At 40.5% G+C, this 12,162-nt stretch overlaps 1 protein-coding gene across 1 annotated transcript; it reads right to left on the bottom strand.

Annotated features, from left to right (window-relative positions):
• Nucleotides 1-568: 568 nt before the first annotated feature.
• On the bottom strand, nt 569-11,131 carry LOC134862588 (macrophage mannose receptor 1-like). Its single transcript, XM_063880593.1, has 12 exons — nt 10,748-11,131; nt 10,390-10,559; nt 9,764-9,983; nt 8,719-9,051; nt 8,507-8,613; nt 8,242-8,336; nt 5,394-5,467; nt 5,036-5,205; nt 4,571-4,790; nt 1,961-2,296; nt 1,766-1,869; nt 569-1,281 (listed from the first exon to the last, which is right to left on the bottom strand). The coding sequence occupies exons 1-12, from the start codon at nt 10,782-10,784 to the stop codon at nt 1,168-1,170; spliced, it is 1,980 nt and encodes a 659-aa protein (XP_063736663.1). The 5' UTR covers nt 10,785-11,131; the 3' UTR covers nt 569-1,167.
• Between the last annotated feature and the right edge of the window lie 1,031 nt (nt 11,132-12,162).

Below are 12,162 nucleotides of genomic sequence, written 5' to 3'. Positions count from 1 at the left end.
AGTTGTATCGAATCTTTACAGATGGTATCACTGAACAGAGAAGGCGCATTAATTACCTCCATCAAATTGTTTATGCACCAATTCGACGGAGGCGAACCAGACGGCTTTGGACGAAACCTGGGAGAACCGCGTGGACTTGGTGGTGTTGTGTGGCAGTGTTTCACTCAACCACCTAGCCGCCTGGCGTGCATACAACATGGAATTCCACACAACTTTGCGTCACCGTATGCACGCAGATTTCCCCCCTAAACGCTCGTCTACACGCGGAATACAAAGTGAGAACGCAACGCCACTTTTGCGTTTTCTGTTCAGACCGTTTCTGTGTAAACATGGCCTATGTCCTACATCCCAAAACGCAATTCTATTCAGTGTACAATGAAATAAAACAACGAAAGCAGTTCAGGATTTCTTAGGAAAAGCTGGAGAAGTTTCACTTTCTTGTGTATTCTATTTTTACAGTCGATGATGTCTGCCTAATACATGAGGTCAATCTATTTTTGTATTTCCATGCAACAAAAAAAAGGTTTAAAAATGTGTGAAATAATTAAAGAAATCATTCTAGCCCCATAACTTTACTTTATTGCATTTTTTCATCATCATCAACAACAACAACAACAACAACAACAACATGTTCATTAGGATCATGTCTGAGAAAAGCCTAGAATCTTCATATTTAAGAAGCTAAAACACACATTTGTAGTTTGTTTTCTTGGAAGGATTACAGCTACTTCATAAACCATTCCTATATGACAACAAATACATACAGGGAGACAACACATTTTTTTGGATGCATTCAAGGGCCAACATTTTAATCTCTTGGAAATATATTTAAAGATTTTAAACTCTATTTTAGAATCTAGTTTGAAAATATGTCAGAAAATGATTAAAGGGCTGTTTTAATGTCCCACAACTTGTAATAATATCTTTGCCAGTTATTGTTTTCTCCCACAGGTCAATCAGACTTATTCAACAGTAAAAAACCCAACATATAATATATATATAATATTAACTTTGAAACTATACATAACTAGAGAAAGCATTACGTCTCTGATCTTATCTGGTTACTAATATTACTCAGCTCTTTGCTGCAGCTGTATTCTGTCACATGAAGACTTCTACAAAACAGAATTCATCTTCCCTGATAAAAGCCGACACAGCAATTCACCTTTAAAGTTCATCCTTCTTCTTCTGCTCCTTCTGGAAGACTTTTCCATCCGGCTGCTTCCTCCAGGTCAGTTTGATGTTGTCGTCCAATCCCTGGGCCCTCAGGTTCTTCTTCGCCTGAGATACAAAACTCATCATCATTATCGTTCCCATAAAATCAGATGATTTATCTTTAGGTCACTGGTCTGAAATGGTAGTTCCCCCTCATTTCTTCTAGTGTAAAGGCTTACCTCAGGTTACTAGATAGTATCTGTTCATTCTCATAATGCATTTGATGGCAGGAAGTTAAGTCTCTGCTATTAACTTCTTGGGTCCTGTTATTTGTGGCCAAAGTATTGAATGTATAATGGATATAGAATTCCATTCATGTTCATCCAGGTCCATTTCATTCGTATTGAAATTCATTTACTACATTTTCTTTGACTTTGGTTGAGTTGATAATTCTTGAATTGCTCTTTATCGGTTTCCTACCTCTTTTGTCTCTTGTTCTCATGTAATGTGAATTTCCTTTCTGGTGATTGATGAAGTTTAATCTTGTTTTAGTGATTGCTTTGAAAAGTCACCTGGTTGTTTTTGCATAAAAGTGGAAAAGATGATTTACCTGCACCAACATCTCCTCCAGAAAAGCGGGGTCGTTCAGATCCACACCGGAGTTTGGTTTCTGCACCCTCACCTTTATCACTTGCATTGAAACAGGCACATTTTCTAAAAACACAAACAAACTTCATCAGGCACAACATTTATGGTGGCTTATTTTCTCATCCCATGCTTTGAGGTAGGTGTGTTTTTTACTCACTGTAGCAAATGAATGGTTTCTTCTCTGCACATTTATAGTCAAACCATCTTCCGGATTCTTTGAAAGCTGCAGCCACACAAACTCTCTTAATACCTGTCAAGCCAGGTTTACCTCCTGCCCAGTACTTAAAGGAGAAAGGACTTCCATCGGACCACTTCCAGGACTCTTTGTAAAGGCCAATCCAATAACTAACACCACTAGGTATGAGCCCAGCAATCTGCTGGTTCTCTGTCTGGTTTCTCACACTGGCCAGGTCTGTGTGGTGTTCTCTGCAGTAGCTCTGGGCCTCAGGCCATGTCCTTGTGCTGTTGATGAGGACAAATGTTGCATCCGTTCCTGAAAATGGACAACAGAGAAGTGCTGAGTAGAGGCTCCACAACATGCAGCCTGACATCAACGGCACCTCTGTGGTGGCGTTGATGTCTTTGTTATATACAGTGTATTTAAATCATCGAGATATAAGGAATGAAATCATTCATTGAAAACTTGTATAAAATAAACATGTTAGATATTAGGATCCGAATAAATCTCTGTGGTCTCTCTACATAAATAAAAAAAACGTGCTTAATATTTACAGACTTTACAAAAAACAGTCTTTAGTGTCAGTGGGGGAAGAAGGATTCAGATCATTTAGTAAAAGCAGGAGTACAACGACGTGAAGACACTCTGCTACAGGTAAAAGCTGCATTCAAATTCTATTTATTCTACATTATCCTTATTCTGTTTAGCAAATATGAATACGTTGTTAAATGTACCTACAATTTTAAAACACAACTGCAAAAAAACCTGTATACAACATTTCCTATCATGGTTTTATGGATAGTTTTCAGTGGCGTCTCTGGCAGGAAAAGACTGGTGGGGCCCGGTCGCGCACACGCAGGGGGCTGTTGAAGTAGTACACATATATTCCTTGTAAGTGAGTCGTGTAAAGTGCACCTACCTGCTAACCTATAACTAAGAGAGATCACATAAGCCAGGTGTAGTAGCCTATAGTACAATAATAGCTGGTCTGTGAGCGTTATCAATTTGAGCTGCGACATTAACACTTCCAAGCAAGCCTAACCTAACAGCATTTCAACATGCGAACCACTGCTTTCGTGTTTGTTCAGACGTTCCGAAAGATGTTTCAAGTCCTTGAACCCTGTTGTAGTCCAGGTAGTGTCCCCCCCAAAGGGCAGGTAAGGAAACAGAAGAGAGACCCTTTAGCCACACTCGCAGTTAGCCATGCCTTCTTTTTTTGAACCACTCGGTTTCTGTCCTTTCCAGACTGAATAATATTACAATGAACTGGCTGGTGTGGTCCCAAACGCTTAATCTCCCATTTCTGCTCTAATGGCAAGGGACTAAATTTAACTCTGAGTAAATTATCGATTTGATTCATTTTGGACTGGCTTCACCCACCACTATTGCACTCAGTCCACAAGACTCCAGTGGCAGTTCTCCGGTGGGCCTAGCACCTGGCAGAAACAACTCCTCCGTCCTCAAGCAAGATGGGAGATGGAACGTTAACAGCCACACTAACAGAGACTGATGAGGTAGTGGCAAATCCCGGTTCTCCGGTGGGCCTAGCACCTGGCAGAACAACTCCTCCGTCGTCTTCAAGCTCAATGGGAATGGGAACGGCTAGGTGCCAGTGGAACTAAGTTAAGCTAACGGCAGCCACTAGCAAACAGCCCACTCAGCCTCAGAGACGAACAAGCCGTAAAGTTGAGCAGTGTTTGCTAAGATTAGGTCATTCAGCTACACTCACTAACATTACTTAACTAACTCACACAAAAAGAAATGTAAGTAATATACAACTATAACGGTCTGACTCAATAGCGAAGAACAAAATGGCACCTGCCGCTTCAGAACAGAAACTTGGACTGACGAAATGTCTCTGCCAAAGTGAATTAACACATTACTATTGGTTCGTCAAAATTCAATAAAAATGCATCAAACAAATAACTCTGATTGGTCAACTGTACAGAATTCTGCATCAACGGTGGATGGTATGAAGTGACGGATGTCCTTCTATTATTTTTCATTGGCTAAGGGGCCAAAACCGTTGTGCCCCACCGCTCATCATTGAAATCGCGTTGAGCAAGCGCACTGTGCGTTTGACTGCTAACCTGGTTAGACAGGGGCTGAGGGGCCAGCCCCATGCCCGTTGAGGAAGACTGCTAGGAGAAGCACGACCATTACTCAACACGTACAGGAAGTGATTTGGAATGTACCACACAGTTACAGCGCTACCATTGTCATATTATGTCATATCATGTAATAAACACACGAAATAAAATACATATATATTCCTTGTTGTTAGTGGAAATCAAAATATTGATCATGTCGTGAACTGCGCCACAGCGGCCACTAGTGGTGGAACCCGGCCCCACCGGCCCCTAATACAGAGACGCCCCTGATAGTTTTTACTCCTTGGACAAACAATGAAATGTTAACAATGTGAGAATCTTTGTGAAAAGGGAAATGTCGTTAGTCGTACTGCTCACAAATGATAGACATCTGAAACATGAGGTCAAAAACAAAGATAGATAGAGTAATGCATTGTATTCCAGAAGCTTTGGATATGATTTTAAATGTATAATATTAATCCTCCGTTAATATTCTTACCTGTGACATCACAGCAGACTGCACGGAGGTAGTTCCGTTTCTGACAAGGATCACCAAACCAGGCTCCATTTAACATAAATGTGCACTGTTCACTCTCATAGCTGCTTGGTTGTCCAGTATGCCATCGTCTGAACTTCGTCTCCCCCAGTTTGTAGAAGCTTGGGTCTGACAGCGACCACCTCCAGGTGACTCGGTCATCGTTCAGCCCGATCCAGGCTGACTGAAAGCAACATTTAAGGTGTTAATACAGAAATAATCCTGATGTATTTTCACAAGGAAATGTACGTATGTTTATTAAAGAGAAGGGTTTCTTTGCATTGAGGAGATCAGCCTCGGAACATGGTGCGTGACACGTACAGCTTTTCTTTTACAGCCGTGACACTGCCTACCAGTCTGATCTACGAGCCTAGCACAAGGTCCTGTAAAAAACATGTTTTTCATCAAGACAGAGAAAAGAGAACTGACTTGCTTGTATTGGCCTGCCATGTTGTTCAGGAGCTCCACAACCTCCATGCTGTCCACAGTGGCCAGGTCTGTGTGTTTCTCTCTGCAGTATCTCTGTGCTTCAGGCATGCTCTTTGCTTCATAGACAAAATGGTACTGACGTTCAGCATGTGAGGAGACAGCGCTCAGCCCTGCAGAGACACAGACCTTCATTTTGATTAGATTCAATATCAATTACTGAACCAACTTTTCCAAATCACTTAACAGTTAGACTGTAAATACAACAACTTAGGTAATAGTCAGAGGGAAACCACAATACAAAGTACTATAAAGGGTAACAGAAAGACACATCTTACATACAAATATATAAAACTCTTGCCTGAAAGAGCGATGATGATCAGAAGAACTTTTTCCATCCTTGTCTCTTCCCTGTTCCTCTCGTTTGGTCTGAGACTGTAGATGTGCAGGTTTTGACATTATAGATTAGGTAACACATTAACTAATATCTCGAGCAAGTCAGCCGCTCTTATGGACTTAATGCAAACTGGATATGGGAACAGCAGCTTTTTTAATATCAGGCTTATTTACTCACATTTGCACATGCATGCACAAGGAAAGTCAAACAGAGATATAAGGGCGTACAGTATCTGGTGATACTCAGCAGGACAACCAAATTCATGCCCATGAACTAAAACAAATAAAGAGTCTGAAACAACGCTGACAAACTAACTTTTCACATGCTTTAATGTTACACACACTTTCTTTGCAGCGTGTGTCTGAATCCCTGTTTCAAACGCTCGGTTGTAGCTGCTCGAAAAGGATTTAGCTTTCTAGGCTAAAGCTCACGTCCATGCTCCCCCTCTGATGGCATTCACTGTAAATACACCCTGCAAACTAAACTGGGACACATTCAGGACGTTTAGAGCTGCTTTACAACAACAAAATGATCTCTGTCGTGGCATTTTAGTCCGTTTCTTAAAATTAGAAAGCCACTTTCTGACTGTCTGGATCGTGGCTCTTGACCTGACGCGCCTCTTTGCTTCCAAACACATTTGCGGGGATCGTTGTTGAGTTGAATCAGATCAGATGTATTCATTGTTCCAGCATACAAACATGAACTGTCCTGCTTCAGCTTCAATAAAAGTATTTCTCCTTCGCAAAACTACATCAAAAAGAAACCGGTCAAAAGAACGTTCCCATCTAATAACTCACACAGCTGTGTCCCATTGCCCTGCCACATAAGTGCTTAGAGACATGCATGTCATATCCCCGAGAGCGCACATTTGACAGCTAAAATATAGACTTATTGCTCATCTAAAATCCCATCTTTTTAACCACAGTGAGACTCACTAACATAGTTAAGAGTTTACTCTAAAGCGTTGTATCTATTACCCGACAGATAAAGTAAACGGGCTCTAACAATCTCACTTTCTTTAATGTGAGAAAACTACACGGAAACCAAACCATGCATCCACCAAAAGTTTCAAAAGTGACTATTAATCAAAAACACATCACTTCACTTTGTCATGATCCTTGTTTTGTGTCTGTTTCCTGTTTTATTTTGAAAGGTTTTCCCCTCTTGTGTCATGTGTAGTTTTACTTCCTGTCTTTTGGTTTTCCTTGTGTCTGATTGTCTCACTGTGGTCACCTGTTGCCCTCGTGTTTCTGCCTCCCCTCCCCTGCTGTGGCTTGTGTTGTGATTAGTGTCTTTGTATTTAGTCCTGCTTTCCCTTGTGTTCTTTGTCAGTTTGTTATCATCCTTCATGTGTCAAGTCCGGTGTTTTTTATGTCCTGGATTTTCCCAATGTCATGATCCTTGTTTTGTTGTCTGTTTCCTGTTTTATTTTGAAAGGGTTTCCCCTCTTGTGTCATGTTAAGTTTCACTCCCTGTCTGAGTTTCCCTCCTTTCCCTGATTGTGTCATTGTGTTCACCTGTTGCCCTGTGTTTTTTTCCTCCCCTCTCCAGCTGTGTCTGGTTTTCTGATTAGCCTTGTGTATTTAGTCTTGGTTCCCCTTTTGTCTCTTGTTCGGTCGTCGTCATTTCCTACCTGATGTTGTACCTGCCTGTTCCTGCCCGTCCGTCCGTCTGCTCCTGTTCCCTGTGTCCCCTGGTTAGTGTTGGTGTGGTTAGTTTTTGGTTGAAAGTACAGCTTTGATTTAAATAAAGCTCGCCTTTGTTTGGACCCATACCTGCCTCGCTTTTGTTTTACTGCACTTGGGTCCTGTTTCCCCCACCGACTGACACCCAAACTTTGTATTTCTGTAAAACAGCTTTTGGAATAAAGCGCACCTTTTGTTTGTACCCATACCTGCCTCCCTTTTTACTGCACTTGGGTCCTATTTCCCCCACCCTTGACACACCTTTGTCAATTGTACTTAGGAAGGTTCATAAACGCATGAAGAGAACTGAACACACGTGTCAGAAGCAGGACTCTGTTCATTCCTATATTCCATATGGTGTTTGCCAGAACCAGACTGGATGTTCAGCATTAGCCTCCATGGAGAGAGAAAAGGACTTATTATTGGACCTGAAAACTCAGATAATCTGTACAACAGAGTAACTGACCTCTTCTTGTACAGACTATAATGACTTTGTTTACATGTTTTGATATTTTCTTGTCTCTGTATGAAGTGAATATTGATGCTTCTGCTAGAGAGGAGGTGTGTGGAGCAGCAGTGGAAGGAGACTTGTTGAATTGTGCGCTTTGGGTTCCTTGTATATATATATTTGTATATTATTAATAGTTTCTATAGCTGTGACGTCACAATGATGGTATTAAGAGGTGGATTTATTGCACGGCCCATTACTGTTTACTACAGAACTCCTTTGAAGATATTATGAGACAAAAAAATAATAAAGAGATTGCAATATTTCTCTCAAATAAAGAAACACATTTTTGTATGAAATTTCATTAAAGGTCATCTTTTTTATTGGTCATTTAGTCTTAATCAAAAGTCAGAAAAAGACCCAAATGTTATTATCTCTCACCGGCCAAGCAAATACATTCAACAGTAAAACCCCAAACATATTAAATTCATAACCATATATAACAAGGAAAAGCACTAAATAATCTATCTTCTATTAAAGTTACAGTAACTCATTAATTACTCAGCTCTTTGCTGCAGCTGTATTCTGTCACATGAAGACTTCTACAAAACAGAATTCATCTTCCCTGATAAAAGCCGACACAGCAATTCAACTTTAAAGTTCATCCCTCTCCTTCTACTTCTGCTCCTTCTGGAAGACTTTTCCATCCGGCTGCTTCCTCCAGGTCAGTTTGATGTTGTCGTCCAATCCCTGGGCCCTCAGGTTCTTCTTCGCCTGAGATACAAAACCCATCATCATTATCGTTCAAATAGAGAATTGGCATCTTTATAATATCATTTTCCTGGTTCATTTTGTGGCAGGCAGCTAAGTCTCTGTTGAGGGTTTGCTGTGAAAAGATATCTGCTTGTTTTCTGTTTTGCATAAAAGTGGAAAAGATGATTTACCTGCACCAACATCTCCTCCAGAAAAGCGGGGTCGTTCAGATCCACACCGGAGTTTGGTTTCGGCACCCTCACCTTTATCACTTGCATTGAAACAGGCACATTTTTTTCTAAAAACACAAACAAACTTCATCAGGCACAACATTTATGGTGGCTTATTTTCCAGGAGACTCAGTCTCATCCCATGCTTTGAGGTAGGTGTGGTTTTTACTCACTGTAGCAAATGAATGGTTTCATCACCCCACAGTCCAAGTCCTCCCATTTTCCAGAGTTGTAGAAATCTGCAGCCACACAAACATTAGGATCTCTGCAGTTAGGTTCCTTTTCTCTCCAGTACCTAAAGGAGGAGGGACTTCCATCGGACCACTTCCAGGAGTCTCTGTAGAGGCCGATCCAATAATCACCCCGTTCGTGTAACAGCTCAACAATCTGCTGGTTCTCTGTCTGGTTTCTCACACTGGCCAGGTCTGTGTGGTGTTCTCTGCAGTAGCTCTGGGCCTCAGGCCATGTCATTAGGCCTTCAGTGGAGACAAATGTCACGTTCGTTCCTGAAAATGCACCACAGAGAAGTGCTGAGTAGAGGCTCCACAACATACAGCCTGACATCAACGAAACCTCTGTGGCGGCGTTACTTTATAATATAAAATATAACGATTAAATCATGGAGATATAAGGAGTAACATCAATACATGAACACATGTGTTAAACGTATGATAAGATAATCTGAAGAAAATGTTGAGTAGTTTTGAACAGTCTCTTGACATGAATACAAATATAATTAGTATTACACAAAACAACGACATACAGTCGTGTAGTTTTTCAACATTTGAATATTGGAAAGAAAGGTTAGGCTTCATCAGTGGTGGAACGTTCAGATCTTTTAGTAAAACAATGAAGATACTCTGCTACAGGTAGAAGCTGCATTCAAATTCTATTTCTTCTATATGATTGTTATCCTGTTTTGTTCAGATGTATAAGATGTAAAACGTACGGACAAATCTGAAACATTTCCCAAAAATAAACATGTTAACAATATTTCTTTTTACTTTGTGAATTTTAGTGGAAAGGGAAATGTCCTGAGTGGAACTGCTAACAAACCATAGACATCTGAATCATGATAAGGAGACACATTTCTGTAAGAGGTCAGATACAAAAAAGGTTGGGAACCATTTGTCAGATAAAGAATAATGCGTTGTATTTCAGAAGCTTTTTCGTAGGATGTTTAAATGTATATAATTCATCTTAAATTAATATTCTTACCTGTGACATCACAGCAGACTGCAGAGAGGAGTATGTCACAAACAAGGTCATCCCAATTTCCATCATTAGAACTAATAATTGAGCATTTTTTCCATGAAGAGTTGTTTGGTCCTCCAACCCACCATCGTCTGAACTCCGTCTCCCCCGGTTTGTAGAAGCTTGTGTCTGACAGCGACCACCTCCAGCTGCCCGTGGCGTGGTACAGCCCTATCCAGGCTGACTGAAAGCAACATTCATTGTGTTTTAAAGCTACTCAAGGAAATGTATGTGTTTATTAAAGAGAAATGTTTAGCCTTTATGAAATCAGCCTTGATACATTCATACATCAACTCTCATCCACAGCCGTGATGCTGCCTATCAGTCTGAATCTCCTTACCTCTACTGTCAGTATTTTACACGTGCTTGGGCTTAACCCACCATTTCAGCAAAGCCTTTAAACCACCCATTTTCCTCGGTGACACTTTGAGTTTTGTTTATTGAAATGAAAAGTGCGCTTATAAATTAAATTGATTATTATTAATAACATTTTTTAACTCTGTTTTCAGCGTTCTGTAATAATCTCTCCTTTTTAAATGTCACTCTTAAAGAGATCCCCTTGTTGTTAATTTGAAGAAAAGTGAACTGACTTGCTTGTTGTGGCCTGCCATGTTGTTCAGGAGCTCCACAACCTCCATGCTGTCCACAGTGGCCAGGTCTGTGTGTTTCTCTCTGCAGTATCTCTGTGCTTCAGACATGTTCTTTGCTTCATAGACAAAATGGTACTGACGTTCAGCATGTGAGGAGACAGCGCTCAGCCCTGCAGAGACACAGACCTTCATTTTGATTAGATTCAATATCAATTACTGAACCAACTTTTCCAAATCACTTAAAAGTTAGACTGTAAATACAACAACTTAGGTAATAGTCAGAGGGAGACCACAATACAAAGTACTATAAAGGGTAACAGAAAGACACATCTTACATACAAATATATAAAACTCTTGCCTGAAAGAGCGATGATGATCAGAAGAACTTTTTCCATCCTTGTCTCTTCCCTGTTCCTCCCTTTTGGTCTGAGACTGTAGATGTGCAGCTTTTGACATTATACATTAGGTAACACATTAACTAATATCTTAAGCCGCTCTTATGGACTTAATGCAAACTAGATATGGGAACAGCAGCTTTATTAATATCAGGCTTATTTACTCACATTTGCATATGCATGCACAAGGAAAGTCAAACAGAGATATAAGGGTGTACAGTATCTGGTGATACTCAGCAGGAAGAACCAAACCACAACTGTGTGGCCTAAACCGCAACTACAAAAATGTGTTTCAATGGCCGGCGCACTTCCTTTTCAAGGTTTCAAGGTTGTATTGGTCATATGCACAGCATATACAACGTATATGTTGGCAATGAAAATCTTATGTCCCATGCTCCTCCAACAACTCAACATACATGGTGCAAATAAGATAAATAAAACAGTGCAAAAAGAGAGAAGAATATTTACAATAACAACAATAAAGATTTGAGGATGTGGGGACTTGAGAAGGTTCCTAACGGAGTGAAAGGACTCGGAAGTATCTCAGCGTCAGCCAAAATAAGAACCGTTCAGATGCTGTAGATGATATGAAAGGAGCTTCAGTGCATCCTTTGTAAGCTCCTTTAGTTTAGGATACACTCAATCATCCTTTGTGATGTGGTTGGTGGGTCAGGTGGAGGTGAGCATGCGGGCAGCAGCGTATTGGACATATTGAAGCTCTTTGTGGATGTATTTAATCAAGTCTTGATGTTACACTGCCCAGTCACAAGCCTGTGGGGGGGGGGGCTATGTGGTTCATCTCTCACAGTTTTGCGAACTTCACTTACTTCTGTGGGCTCTGAGGCAGCCACGAGTTGCTCCTTGTAAACCAGCCAATCAGAGCAGAGCACGTCATAATTATTTAAATGAACCCCAAATAAGGAAATTCAGCTCGTTTCATTCTAGGATCAAATCATAGGGTTATAAATGGGCCTGTAAAACCGCATCTGGACATTTGTTGGAACATCCAAAGTTATATACCTTCTTCGTAGACATCAGAGAACAATTTAGAATACCTGATAGATGCTCTCTATGGCACCTTTAAAGAAAGTGTTCTTATTGTAGAAAGAATTGTGAAATTCATTGGCTGCTTGAAACATCAGGAAAAAAAACCATTCATATGATCCTGTAAGTTTGTTTGATATACAGTAGGATTTTTCATTTTGTTTCATGGACACTGATACTGTCAGCTCTGTGTTGTCATCTAGTGGTGAGAGCGTGTTCTTCATGTCTCTTTTAAAGTGGACCTTTCATTTTCAGGTTCACATTTGGGACATGTCTCCATGCTTTAATGTTCAGAAAGCTCTTTATGTTTCTCATACTGCCTGTGCTGAAGGAT

Source organism: Eleginops maclovinus, chromosome 1 (assembly GCF_036324505.1).
Source record: "Eleginops maclovinus isolate JMC-PN-2008 ecotype Puerto Natales chromosome 1, JC_Emac_rtc_rv5, whole genome shotgun sequence".
NCBI classification, from domain to species: domain Eukaryota; kingdom Metazoa; phylum Chordata; class Actinopteri; order Perciformes; family Eleginopidae; genus Eleginops; species Eleginops maclovinus.
The sequence above is the reverse complement of the archived record's forward strand: the minus strand, read 5'-3'. Positions and strand labels throughout refer to the sequence as shown.